This window comes from Scardinius erythrophthalmus, assembly GCF_964197995.2.
Source record: "Scardinius erythrophthalmus genome assembly, chromosome: 7".
Taxonomy (NCBI): domain Eukaryota; kingdom Metazoa; phylum Chordata; class Actinopteri; order Cypriniformes; family Leuciscidae; genus Scardinius; species Scardinius erythrophthalmus.
Window position 1 is genome coordinate 13,598,094 of NC_138227.1, and position 14,673 is coordinate 13,612,766.

A 14,673-nucleotide genomic window follows, 5' to 3' on the forward strand; every position below is an offset into this window, starting at 1 on the left:
AGGTCAGGCGGTTACCATGAAGATAAGCCAAGAAAATATTTTGTCTAGACTTTATCTCAGCTGTAGGCCATTAAATCACCAGTGAACAATCTTCTTTTGAGAATCAAGTGACACCATAATAGTAAGGTTGTGTAAAAGCGGTCCACTGGTCATGGTGGTTTTACCTGTGTTATGTGGTGTTGAGAAGAATGTGTGATTCAACCCCCTTTAAAGATCTGGTCTTGATAGGCCAAATGTTCTCTGATGTAGAAATGGTGTTAGCTTTTAGGGACAGACATCAGAATTGTTTGTTCAGCATCAAAGCCTGATTGCTACCCAACAGGGAACGTACTCAGAACTTCCCTAACGTTCTGGCAAGGTTCTTTCAAACTTATGAACAATCGTTCTTCCAGTAATGTTAACCTTTGTTAAATGTTATCTGGTCTTTAATAGACCAGCGGCACCTCGTGGTACCACAGAGAGGCACAAAATCACTCTCAAGAACGTTTTCGTTCAGTGTACCTTGCTGGTGTAATGATCTTCCCAACCCTCCCAAAATGCTATTTCACTATCTACTACTTCAACATATTCCTTTGTCGCTCTACCTCTTAATCCCTCCCCATTCTAGCTTTAACTATCCTGGGACTCATTTCCCAAAAGCATTGTGAGCCCAAGTTGATCGTGAAGATGCAACAATATTATTGATCTGCCTGCATTGACACCATTATATGAACTGAGCTAGACGATCACTTTTTTCTCCAGAGCGGCTAATTTTACAACAAAAATGAACCATCACTGAACTTACTTAAAGGTATAGCGGAGGATTTTTTACATCCGGGTGGATAGCCTATACTATTGGTCCTCCTAATTGTCAATCATTCTGGTGAATCAATCAAACTTTTCAAAAAGTGGAGAGGGCGGGTCTTATCTAAAATTCGGAAAGATCCTCCACTATACCTTTAAGCTGGACTATGATGCTATTTTCTTCTTTCTTCATTATTTTCCTGTTATCACTGTAAAGCGGCTTTGAAACAATCTGTATTGTAAAAAGCGCTAAATAAATAAAGCAAACAACAAACCAATGTTCTCCAAGATCAACTTAGCTCACAATGCTTTTAAGAAACACAGCCCTGAGCGATGGCTGAAACTACAAGCACTTCACGAGTTTATTGCCTCTTTAAGATTAATCGTTTGTTGTTTTCTCAATTGTTAGCCGCTTTGGTCAAAAGCATCTGCTAAATGAGTAAATGTAATAATCAAAACATAAGTACAAAAATGTTATTTATATAATTCATGGAACGTTTTTCTGAAACATTTTAACTGGATGTTAGTCTAATGTTTTTTCAGATGGTTCTAAACTTCTGAAAACATTCAAAAGTAATGTTCCCACAATACCCTATACTAGCAAAACCTTAAGACTATTTTTTTGTAAGCTGGCCTGGGTAATAACTGAACACAAACTTCACTTTAAATAACATAACCCTGGTGTCAGAGTCAGTTCCCCCTGCTCATTTGCTGTGTTTTGTCCCCTCTAGAACTCTGTAGGGGTACAGGAAGTGTTGCCTATAGTGACGGGGCGCGTTCAGAATCCAGAAAACATGGAGAAGTACGAGAAGATTAAAGTGGTCGGCAGAGGAGCATTCGGGTAAATAAAACGAACGCGTTATTGGTTCGCGAAATGTTTTTAGTGATGTGCACTCGTCTGTTTGAACTAGTTGATTTACAAAAATATTATTGTACGCTCTAAACTCGGTAGAAGTTTTACTTGAGGAACTCAGTTGAAGAGCTTTAAATGTGCAGCTCTCCTCTCAGAATGAGCGCGAGCTGTAGCGGAATATACAGCGCATCACTGTCTCGCGTTTCCGCATTCCATCAGTAGCCTACAGTTACAGAGCCATTATCACCCTATTCAACGAGTTACAGTTGCATTAAGAGTTTGAAAACTCTCACTTTCAAAAGGAAAAAGAACTGTTGGGCAATGAGTAGCTCACCCTACTCGTTTTAAACTTCCCTGGAATGTTTACAGCTTTCCTAATGGAATTACTATCGAACTTTAGAATCTTAACGGTCCAGTTACAAACATAATGGAAAAAAAAAAAATACTTAGAAATGACACTTTCTCACTTATAGGCTAAGTTAAAGTGTGGGTAGGCTACTGTTCTGTGTGAAAATTGTTGCCTACTCAAAATTCAAAGTTTCTAGCGTAAAAAACATATATTGGAGAAGTAAAAATATTTGAACATTTATTTGTAGGCTAAGTAAATTAAAAAGTAAAGGTCTTATAGCTTTTTAAACTGATCAAACCAAAACCTTGTGGTAAAAGAAGTGCATTAATGGGATAGTTCACCCAAAAATGAAAATTCTGTCATCATTTACTCTCCCTCAAGTTGTTCCAAACCTGTATGACTTTCTTTCTTCTGCTGAACATAAAAGAAGATATTTTGAAGAAAGTCGGTAACCAAACGACTGATGGACCCCATTGACTTCCATAGTAGGAAAAAAAATAATACTATGGATGTCAATGGGGACCAGCAACTGTTTAATTACCAACCTTCTTTAAAATATCTTCTTTTGTGTTTAGCAGAAGAAAGGAAATCATACAGGTTTGGAACAACTTGAGGGAGAGTAAATGATGACAGAATTTTCATTTTTGGGTGAACTATCCCTTTAAATTGGATTGACTGGATACTTGTAGCGTACTTCAAATCTTAAAAGTAACGCAATTTTTTTATAAACTGTACTTGCAGGTAATAGGCCTATAATATAAATGAAATAAAAGGCATCTTAAGTGTACTTAAAGAGTGCACTGTCATGACAGTTTCTTAACACACCTAAATACACTTAAAAAGTGCACTTTTTGATAATGTCATATTAACAGTTTTGCTATAAAGTAGCCTACATTTAAAATTAGGGTTCAGTGTCTTTGTCTCGTCTCGTTAATGTTAGTGGTTTGTTTCTCCAGTGATTCCCTGAGTTTTTTCTGCCTGTACTGTGAGTTTTTTGTATTAAAGACATTTGTAGTCGCAATTAATCGATTAGACAGCACTAATTTAAAGTTAACTAAACTAAATTCCGTAACACTTTATTTTAAGCTGGTGTAATTACTGAAGTTACATGCACTTAATATAGTAATAACAATGATGCATAATTACAAGCAACTAACCCTAACCCTTTAGTGAGTACATGTTGTTAATTAATATTACTCAGTACTTATTTGTGTAATTACACTGTAACAAGGTCACCTTAAAATAAAGTGTAACCTAAGTTCTAAATTCATCATTATAAAAGTATAATTACAAATATATTTAAATACACAACATACAAGTTTCAATAGAAATGACATTAAAGAATAATGTTGTTTACCATAAATGCTTGTCAGTACATTCATCAGTACACTTTAACCTGTTATTTCAACCTCTATCCTGAAACCTAAAATTGTTCAACTTTAAATTCAGCTGTTAAACTTGAAATTGAAATGCACACATTGACCTGCATCCTGGCTTTTTATCTGATACAGGATAGTGCACCTTTGTCGCAGACGCACCGATGGCGCGCTGGTGATCTTGAAGGAAATCCCAGTTGAGCAGATGTCCCGTGATGAACGTCTCGCGGCCCAGAATGAATGCCAAGTCCTCAAGTTACTCAGCCACCCCAACATAATTGAGTATTATGAAAACTTCCTGGAGGACAAGGCGCTAATGATCGCTATGGAATATGCTCCGGGTATACACTTTCATCACTCACTTTTTGATGGTGACTTAAAGTGTTCCTAAGGACAAAGTTCATAATATTTATTACTGTGATGCAAAAATAATAAAAAAAATATTTAAAGTGTATGGTAGGAGTTGTTTTAAAGCCTTTAATCTGTTTTCCTTTTAATACAAAAAAAGTGTCATCACAGTAATGTCACAACATATTTTTAAACAAAATATGATGGAAAATCATTTTCTTTATGCAAAATATAATAAAATAGGTCATATAATAAGCATTTTGAATTATGTTTTTTCTCTTTATGATGATCCTAGGTGGAACCCTGGCTGATTACATACAGAAACGCTGCAACTCCTTGTTAGATGAGGATACAATATTACATTTCTTTGTTCAGATCTTACTGGCCCTTTATCATGTGCACAATAAACTCATCCTACACCGGGACCTCAAAACCCAAAACATACTCCTAGACAAGCACCAGATGATAGTCAAAATAGGAGACTTTGGAATCTCGAAAATTCTTGTTAGCAAGAGCAAAGCTTATACTGTAAGTAACAAAATTGTCTGTACTTCCACAATGATTTGAGTTTGACAGCATGCGATTTAGTTACAGTCCAGATCCTCCTTCTCATGACAGGTTGTGGGGACACCGTGTTATATCTCTCCAGAACTTTGTGAAGGGAAGCCATACAACCAGAAGAGTGACATTTGGGCCCTAGGCTGTGTGCTTTATGAGCTTGCTAGTCTCAAGAGAGCTTTTGAGGCAGCAGTAAGACATATTTTCTTATTTTCTGGTTGTCTTGATTTTGAAAAATCTGAACATCACAAATTACAATAATGTGAATGACAAGCTAAGCAACTTCTCTGTTTCCAGAACCTGCCAGCCTTGGTGCTGAAGATCATGAGTGGCACATTTGCCCCCATTTCAGATCGTTACAGCCCAGAGCTGAGACAACTAATTCTCAACATGCTGAATCTGGACCCATCCAAAAGACCCCAGCTCAATGAGATAATGGCTCATCCCATCTGCATTAGGCCATTGCTCAATCTTTACACTGATATAGGCAACGTCAAAATGCGCAGGTAGATTTATTTTATTTTATTTATCGCATTTAGTTGTACACTTTAAGTATTGTAAATGCACTTATGCACTTTGTTTGGCTGCTAAATGGATTCAATTATTCTCTTTTTAGAATAGAAAAGCCACTTTCTACTGCACAGACAGGCCCTCATGGAAGACCTGGTGGACGCGTGACCAGCACCAGAACCAGAGGTGGGGTGTTATTTCCCTAAATATTGTCTTATTTACTAATGTTATGTTTTGAAGCATCTTCGAATATTTTATTAATCCAACCTTGGCCTTTGCTGATTAAACATCAGGTTTGGAGTTCATAGTAAGCTTTCATTTAACTCTGCATGAGGATTTTCAGGTGCCATTTGTTCCATTTCATCTACTAGGAGGACTGTCCTGTCTAACTTCAACAAAGATGATGCACCCATTGCCTTTATCTTCAGTGTACACCTGGGGCAGTGGCATTTCCATTCCTCTGCGTCTGCCCATGTTAAACACAGAGGTTATACAAGTGTCCCTGGGCCGCACACAGAAGATGGGCATCACCAAATCTGGGAGGCTCATCACATGGGAGGTGAGATGATGATTTTTCTTGAGTATCAATCATGTTTTATTTCCGTTTTTAATTTTTACTTCGGCTTGACTCTATGCCAGGCCCCCTCGGTCGGATCCACTGAGCCCACTCTGCCTGGTGCTGTTGAGCAGATGCAGCCCCAGTTTATCTCCCGCTTCCTGGAGGGACAGTCTGGTGTCACGATCAAATCTGTCTCATGTGGTGATCTCTTCACCACCTGCCTAACAGGTATGCTTCTTATAATCCAGAATTTTCCGAGCAGGTTGTGGCATCATCGATTTCAGAATCAACCGGTCCTAACTACACAACCAAACCAAACAAGGTTTAGTCACTTTACATGTCCATCAAACTGCCTAAGTGGGCAGTTCTTAGACTGAAGCTGCAAAGTGGACATGACTTTAAATCTGTCTCTGCAAAATTAAGCACAAAGTGATTTAAATGTTTGCGATAAAATGAAAAACGGATGAAAGGAGGATGTAATCACCCCTTTAGACTATTCTTCCTACAGAGCTCATTAAGCAGCATTTGTTCACACTGCAAAAGCTAATCTCTTGTCCCCTGGCATTGTAGCACAGCGGTGTACATTTGTCTGCTCTAGAGTAAAGGATATGCTATAACTATTCGTCTCTGCAGGGGAATCATTAGTCACCAGCAGATATAGAGGATTAAAGAGCTTGACTTCCAGCTCAGTTGCTCTTCTTGTGCAGCGGTTTGCACTGACGGAGAAACAATTGTTGTTCTTTGTTTATATGCAAGAGCAACTACAATCTGCCTAATTTGCTTTCGGTTCTGCAGACAGAGGTATAATCATGACGTTTGGAAGTGGAAGCAATGGTTGTCTTGGACATGGGAACTTCAACGATGTGACACAGGTAGATTTAGATGATCTTTTTTTTCTTTTTTGCAATGGTATATTTAGAGATGCTTGCTCAGGGAAGCTAAGGATTTAAACAAACTGACCTTAAGTATTAACTCAAAAATAAAGATGATCCGCTGGCCTGGGATCAGTGTGAGAGAGTTCTCATTGTTTACTGAAACTAAAAAAAAAAAAACTAAAAAAAACTGTTAATTGAAAATTAAATATGAATATTAGATGAAAAACTTAGACAAATAAAATTAATTAAATAAAATAAGTTCAAGTACTAAAATAAAAAAAAATAACTAAAAGCACATTACAAAATGAAATTACCCTAAAATTAAAATGAAAACTGAAAAATAAAATATTAATAAATACTATAATAGTATATAATACTTAAAAAAATAATAGTTTCCTGTATGGTTATAATAACTGTATAATTTACAGCTATTATTACAAATTAGATTGTTCTAAAGAAAGCTTGTCTTTATAGGTGTAAAAATAAAAAATAAAAATAAACAAATCACATATTTGTTACGGTGGGACAGATGCAAGAGGCGTGCGGATCCATGTGCAAAGCTTTTAATCAGCGAGATGCGTTCAGAACAGGCAGAGAGTAGTTCAAAACCAGGCAGATGATCAGGACAGGCAGCAAACACTCAGAGTCGAAGGACAAAGCAGAGGTATCAGAGGCAGGCAGCAGACAGGGAGATATCCAAAACAGAAAGGTCACAAAACGGGCAGGCAGACACAGAAATGAACACTCAGTAAAGTTCACAATAGTTAACCAATACTCAGCAACCAGTGAGCTCATGTATCAGTAATTTATAGTCCCTGATATTGACTACAGGTGTGGAAATAATCAATGAAGCAATGAAGTATGGGAAATGTAGTCCAAAGTAACCTGTAACTGTGTGTGCAGTGAAAAAGTCTTAATCGTGAACAGGTGACCTCTAGTGGTGATAGGATGGAAACAGCAGGCATAGAATGTGTCACAATATTAGTATTAAATCAAAAATAAATAATAATGAATGTTATAATTATAATAAAATAGACATTTAAAAAAATAAATGTAGAGATAAAATACATTTATGTGAAAACAATGGCTGGCCCAAAACTGCCATCAGAAAAATCGTGCCTCGGCTTGTGATAGAGACTTGGGCCAGTAAGCAACCACCTAGCAATACCCTAGCAACCAACCAGAAAACCCAAGCAACTGCATGGCAATTTGCTAAAAAAAACCTCTTAGCAACTGCATAGCAACACCTTGGAAACCACCCACAATTCTCTTGTAGCAACATGATGCCTACGTACAACACAGAAGCGCTGCGCAGTTATACTACGTGAATTCACTCGAGGCCCAGAGAGAAGGAAATGAATAGTGGAATAAAGTCGTTATTTTTGTTTTTTTGTGCACACAAAAAGTATTCTCGTCGCTTGATAAACTTAAGATTGAGCCACTGTAGTCACTTGGACTATATTAACGATGTCTTTAATAACTGTTCTGGGCCAGCAAGTTCCAATCCCTTAGAAGCCTATGGAGGAGTGATCCAGCTCTCAGATTTAATCAAAAATATCTTAATTTGTGTTCCGAAGATGAACGAAGGTCTTACGGGGTTGAAACAACATGAGGGTGAGTAATTACTGACAGAATTTTCATTTTTGGGTGAACTAACCCTTTAAGGATAGGGATATGGTTAGGGTTAAATTTCCGGACAGGAATGTTGTTCCAGGATCAACAAAATCAGGACACCTCTAGTGTTTTCTTTACAAAATGTGAAAATCTAGTGTTAATTAAAGTCATATTTCTCCATGTTCCTGTCTTTGTATTCAGCCCAAGATAGTAGAGGCTCTTCTGGGTTATGAGTTGGTCCAAGTGTCCTGTGGAGCATCCCACGTTCTGGCAGTTACCAATGAGCGAGAGGTTTTCTCCTGGGGGCGAGGAGATAACGGTAAATGAGCAACATCACTTGTCACTTGAATACTGTGTTTCTTTGTGTTTCTCTTTGTACACTTGCAGACAGCAGCAGCAGCGCCTCCAGGCAGGCCTGGCATTTTGTGCTCCATCGTTCTCGTTCTCTCTCTCCGCCACGCTCACTCTGTATTATGTCTCTGTTTGACAGGCCGGCTTGGTTTGGCCACTCTAGACTGCCACAACTCTCCGCAGCAGGTGAGTTTGCCTGTTGATTTTGAAGCCCAGCGTGTGCTGTGTGGGGTGGACTGCTCCATGATCATGAGCACACAGCACCAGATCCTGGCCTCTGGGAACAACAGGTACTCCATATGTCTTCTCACAGTTCATTATGTACAAAAACAGTATGAAAAATATCATATTACTTTAATAAAACATATTATATTACATTGGGAAAACTGGAGTAATGTCTGTTCAAGTGATTTTGGCTGGATGCTTATATTTCATTCATATTTATATTGATATAATACTTTATATTGATATAAAGCTTGGGGTCAGTAACATTTTGTAAATGTTTTTGAAGGTTGTCTCTTATTTTCACCAAAGCTGTATTTATTTATTCTTAAATAGTGTAAAACTTAAATAAAAACTTTAAAAAATATGATTACAATGAAAAATAAATGTTTCCGATTTGAAAATGTTTTAAAGTGTAATTTATCCCAGTAAGCTCAAAAGAACAGCGATTATTTGAAATAGAAATCTTTAAATCTTTTGTAGCATTAAAATTTATTACGTCTTTGCTGAATAAAATGATAAAAATTTTTTTACTGACCCCAAACTTTTAAACGGTATATAGATATAGATATAGATATACTCACTATTTCTCTCTTTTACTTATATATTATTTCTTTCTCTCTTTTTCACTTCCTGAAACTTTTCCTTGCATTGCAACAAAATGCACAGTAAATCATTATTTATTTATTATTTACTATATTTATTTTCGGTTTTCCACATTGAATGATGGGTAATGTGGATATTTAGTTCAAAGTATGTGCATGTTAAATTATATAATCAGCATTAATAATAAAAAAAAATTCCAGTTCAAATTTTCTACTGACACAATTCTTTAATCGTCTTTAAGACAGAAAAAGAGGGCTCACAGAAAACCCAGATTTCCCATTAGTAATGATGACATCATGTGCTCATGACTTGAAGGCATCATCATTTACCAAAGCTTCAGACGGCATGTGGTTGGTTGAGGTGTTGACTGTCACAGATTCCCAAATGTGTCTATATATTTTGACATGTTGCTGGTTAATGAGCCTCAAATGGATTTTTCAAAAGCCTGGTATGAGTCTAATTGCAATTATAAATAATAATGCATCTCAAATTTGTAAAAAACAAAAAATCTCCATGAATGTCTTGCTAAGCAGTTTTGCTTATGTTAGGCAGATTTTCACAGATTGCCAAACCAGTTTAGGGAGTTAACACTCCTCATTCCTGCTTCAGCATTTGAAAAGACTGTGAATTATGAGGACATTTCATCACAGGACATGACCAACACAATGACCATATTTTAAATAACAGTCACACCCTGTCAGCCGCACCATCTGAGTGCTAAATATCGTTGTTTATGACCCTTAAAGGTGATGATACACAGGGCAACTTTTTGAGCAATGTTGCTGGGCAATCTTGCTGAGCGATTGTTGCTTGGGCACTTTCCCATTGAAAATAGGCAATACATTTCTATCTGGATCATTTTTATCAGTCGTGGGCCTTGTGTCTCATCTGGTTGCCCGTTGACGGCAACATTGCCCAGCAACATTGCTCAAAAAGTTGCCCTGTGTATCATCACCTTATTAGAGCAGATTTTCAGAATAAACCCATTGCCCTTTGTGAAAAAGAAGTACACTGTAGCATACTTTAAAAAAAGAACACTGATTGACACTTAATTGAATGTTAACGACAATTCAAAATGTATTGTAGTTTAAATGTTGTATTGAATACAATTAGCTGAACTTTAGAGTGCTTTTTTGACCCACTTTAGATATAAAGTACATCTTTATATGTAATTTCACAATTACTTCTATTGTACTGCCAAATGTGCTGACAAGCATTTTTGGAAAACTAAAATATACTTTAAAGTCATTTCTATTGAAACTTGTACTGTAAGTAATGTATTTAAATATATTTGTATATTATACAAATATTTGTAATATATTTGCCATATAAAATACATTAACTTTAAATGTAATATCAAATAGCAATCTGCATTAAAATTATAATCAAGTACTTCACAAGCGTTTTAGTATGTTAAAACTATGTAAGTGTACTTCTTTTGTAAGCACAACAAATTTGAGTCCCAGACTAAAATGCATGTTTGAACTGTTTTAACTGAAAGCAACTTGCACTAACATAATTTCCTAAAATATGTCAGTGCCATTGTTTTGTCTCAAGATGCACACCAGTAATGTTTTTTTCTAAGGCCCGTTTCTAAAAGCTACTTAAATGTCCTAATTGAACTAAGGCCTGATCCTGGCTCAATCTAAGCCCTGTCTGTGAAACCAGGCCTAAACGTACTTTCTTTAAGTACACTTAAATGGCCTTTTATTTGATAAATATCATATTATCTGCAGTAGATTTTTTTGACATACTGAAGTGCACATTCAATACTTTTCACAGAGAGTTGCTAAAGTGATATTTGACTGAATAAATAACCATCTTTAATGCAGATTTAACAAGCTGGGTTTGGATAAGGTCTCAGGCACAGACGAGCCCTCATCTCACTGTCAGGTGGAGGAGGTCCACACGTTCCAGCCTGTCCAGTCTGCTCCTCTAAATGTTGAGAAGATTGTTTATGTGGACATCGGCACAGCACACTCTGTTGCAGTCACAGGTCAGAGCACTTCATTCACATTCCAACTCAATGTGCTGTTTTGATTTAGACTGAGGACTGACTCACAGTCTATGAGTATGTGCCCTAAATGCAGAGAAAGGTCAGTGCTTCACCTTCGGCAGTAACCAGCATGGGCAGCTTGGCTGCAGTTCCCGCAGAACCAGTCGAGTGCCTTATCAAGTCTCAGGACTGCAGGGAATCACCATGGCCGCGTGTGGCGATGCGTTCACTCTGGCTATTGGAGCAGGTAAACAAGACGTATACTAGTGAATCTCACAAAACAGGTCACACTGAAGTCTGATGAAGCCTACTTTTAGGAGAATTAAGATTTTTAAAATTGTATTGTCATGAATCTTTTAATGACAACAAAGTATTCTTCCACCCCAATTTTCATTACTGCAATGCATCCAGACATAATGATCCTGATTTTTCACCCATGATTAACAAGTGTGTATTGTAATTATTGTAATATAGTATTATAGTGTGAAAAAGTATTGTAATACAATGTATTTTAACCCTCTAATTTTGAAAAGCTATTTTAAACCATTCAGGTTTAATGTTTATTGGTAAATCTGATGTTACATCCAATCCAGCATGGGTAAAAACCTCTTTGCTTTGGTTTTTATTTATAACGGTATCAATTCAACAAAAGCCTAAAAAATGCTAATGCTAATAATGTATTTTGATGGTCCATTTTAGACATTCTACTAACTATAAGTAACTTTGCAACTACATGTCAACTAACTTTCATTAGAGTATTAGTAGACTGTTAGTTAACTGTTAGGTTAGGGTTAGGTGTTAAGGCCCGTTCACACCAAGCACGATAACTATAAAGATAACGATAAAGATAACTATATATGTGTCCACACCAGCGACCAATAACGGTCTTTTTATTCTAAGCACGCGCGCGCCCAGATGATCCAGATCCATTTTAAATGCGCGAGACCTTTAAATTAGAATGGATTCTGATTGGCTGTCAGTGTTTTATCGTTCGACAGCTGGAAAAAAATCGTTCTGAAAGTGATCCCAACGATATCGTTCCTCATATCTTTATCGTTATAGTTGTGGTGTGAACTCTGTTATTCTTTAATATGGAGAACGATTTTTAGAATTATATCTTTATCGTTATCTTTATAGTTATCGTCCTTGGTGTGAACGGGCCTTTAGGGTTCGTGTAAGTAGAATAAGTTGACATGTTGTCGCAAAGTTACATATAGTTATAATGTCTAAAGTGGGTCTTCGAAATAACATGTTACCCATTTTGTTTTGCATTGTTAATGACAATTGGAGGGAAATTTTTGTCGCAATACAAAGGAATGTAATGGTCCTAAAACAGAGAAAAAGCTAAATATAATATAATTAATGTAATGATACTGGGATAAACATTGAACTGGACAACCAAACTAAAGGTTTGCTCAAAATAAATGCAATGCATCCCAGACAAGGCTGCTATCAAGCCATCAATTTGTTCCGTCACAGAATGTGCTCTAGTGGGGGCAGGTAGGTTAATTAATGTGACATGTGACTAAAGGTCAGCATGTAACCCCGACTGTGTCCCAGAGGCTTAGAAGACTCTGAAGACCTTTATTGTTTCATGTTGTCTTTGTTCATTCATGATTCTCACAGGATCTGACATGCAGAAAAATAGACTGACAAAGATGTTATTCAGCCAGAATTGTGAGTAAATGTTCTGCTCCTTCATTCGGCAGAGGGGGATGTGTACACCTGGGGTAAAGGGGCACGTGGTCGACTTGGAAGGAAAGAAGAGGATTCTGGGATACCAAAGACAGTGCAGCTCGATGAGAGCCACCCTTTCACTGTCACGTCAGTGGCTTGTTGCCATGGAAACACACTGTTGGCTGTGAAACGTAATGTGCAGCTCTAATTACTTATACTAATGTTTACAGAATCTAGGCATTTATTGTAATGTATTTGTTGCAATTATCTATTGTTGATGATTTGGCATTACAAATGTTGTTGTCATTGTTCTCTCATTAGCCCTTAAAACACAGTGACTATATTCTTACTCATCATTTCTCTCCTTTCCTCAGCATTTTTTGAAGAGCCTGTTTCAAAGTGACAGCGCTGCCTCTGCCCAAATTCCTACACACACTCCACAGAAGAGGAATAAGGATTGAGGGATTGGACGTGATACTGTCGCCTCATTGAGAATTATAAGCCATGCAGTTGCGTTTACAATGTAACATGATTTCCAGCTATGTAAAGCTTTTTTTTTTTTTTTACAAATGTAAATAACTGTTTACTTATAACAGCAGAATTGCACTAATTCTCTATTTGCAGTATTACATATTTTGTTTGTGTACATAAATTAGACTGAATTAGGTTAAAATGAATCATAAATATGTAGTATGTTAAATAATGCCTGATTCCTCACTGAGGCCGGACTGAATGGAAGAAAAAAAATGCACAATTATTTTTGTCAAGATAATAAAGTGCTGCTTATGTTTCCACCTAAATGGAAGTTAAAGCACAATTTCTAAAGTATATCATAAATGTATGCCTGCTGGGCATTATGACAGTAATAATAAGGGAGTTCTTATTTGTTGGCAAAATATTTTTTTAATGAATAAAAGCTTTAATAATAAATATACATTTATAATTTAGGATAAAATATTCTTTATATTTCCAATAATAATAATACTAATTTATTTGTAATGTAATTATAATCATTGATAATTATATTTAATTATTTAGTAATGTTATTTTTAGCTAGAACAATTCTAATATGAATGCATATTAATGTATATTGCATATTAAAAAGCATATTCTTGTTTTATTTTCAGTTGAATCCCATCGAGAGCTCGTGCGTGCGTCCATCATGCTATGATGTAATTTTGTGCAATACGTGATGCTCAGAGCGTGTCATTAATGTAGCGCGCGCTTTTCCATGCAAAACATATTCACCGTTGACGAGAGTTTAATATGTTAAAATGAAGCCGAGCTTTTAAATAGTCTTACTCTAATAAACTGTCTTACTCTATTTCCATGATTTCTGTTGCTTTTGTTGTTCTGTTGACGTAATGTCTGCTCTTGCACGAATGTCGTGCGCTTTTCACCGATAGAGGGAGTCGTTTGCCTTACAAATAACTTTCTGCAACCTTTTGTTACCAGCGATTGCCTTTGTATGCACACTTTTGGAGTGTTATTTAGCCTAATAAATAAATAAACGTTTTCTTCTTTATTCGCTTTTTATATCGTTATTGATATTCTAATACTGTGTGTATATTTATGTAGCCTACATTTAATATTTTAAAAATATCATGTTACAAATGGGCAGAAATACAACTTCTGTATAGTTATAGGCTATTCAAGATGTGAATAATGGGGAAGGGGATTTTTTTTTTTTTACATAATAAGCACACATACATTTTAAAAGATTTTTTTATACACTCAAAAAAGTAAAGGTTCTTTATTGACATAATGGTTCCATGAAGAACCTTTAACATCCATGGAACCTTTCCATTCCAAAAAAAGTGGAAAAGGGTTCTTTAAACTGATCTTCACACAATTTAAAGAACTTTGAGAAACCAAAAACGGTTCTTGCATTAGTCTACTGCAAAAACCCACTTTGAAACCTTTATTTTTAAATGTACAAAATTTTAAGTGTACTATTACAGTGTTGTATTAGCCTATTTTGACTTGATAATACATT

At 36.2% G+C, this 14,673-nt stretch overlaps 1 protein-coding gene across 1 annotated transcript; it reads left to right on the forward strand.

Moving 5' to 3' along the window:
• The first annotated feature begins 1,563 nt into the window (after positions 1–1,563).
• Positions 1,564–13,473, forward strand: nek8 (NIMA-related kinase 8). Its single transcript, XM_081369883.1, has 15 exons — positions 1,564–1,624; positions 3,497–3,702; positions 4,005–4,237; positions 4,328–4,459; positions 4,565–4,773; positions 4,884–4,963; positions 5,149–5,336; positions 5,417–5,564; positions 6,132–6,208; positions 8,027–8,144; positions 8,316–8,466; positions 10,837–11,000; positions 11,095–11,247; positions 12,710–12,868; positions 13,052–13,473. Exons 1-15 carry the CDS (start codon positions 1,578–1,580, stop codon positions 13,078–13,080), a joined length of 2,094 nt encoding a protein of 697 aa, XP_081226009.1. The 5' UTR covers positions 1,564–1,577; the 3' UTR covers positions 13,081–13,473.
• Positions 13,474–14,673: the final 1,200 nt, after the last annotated feature.

What these genes read in the sequence shown, in the direction of transcription:
- nek8 (XM_081369883.1), top strand. Translation starts at nt 1,578, where the DNA reads ATGGAGAAGTACGAGAAGATTAAAGTGGTCGGCAGAGGAGCATTCGG. An exon ending in GGCAACGTCAAAATGCGCAG is followed by an intron (nt 4,774 to 4,883) that starts GTAGATTTATTT and finishes TTCTCTTTTTAG; the next exon opens with AATAGAAAAGCCACTTTCTA. An exon ending in ACACTCTGTTGCAGTCACAG is followed by an intron (nt 11,001 to 11,094) that starts GTCAGAGCACTT and finishes CCCTAAATGCAG; the next exon opens with AGAAAGGTCAGTGCTTCACC.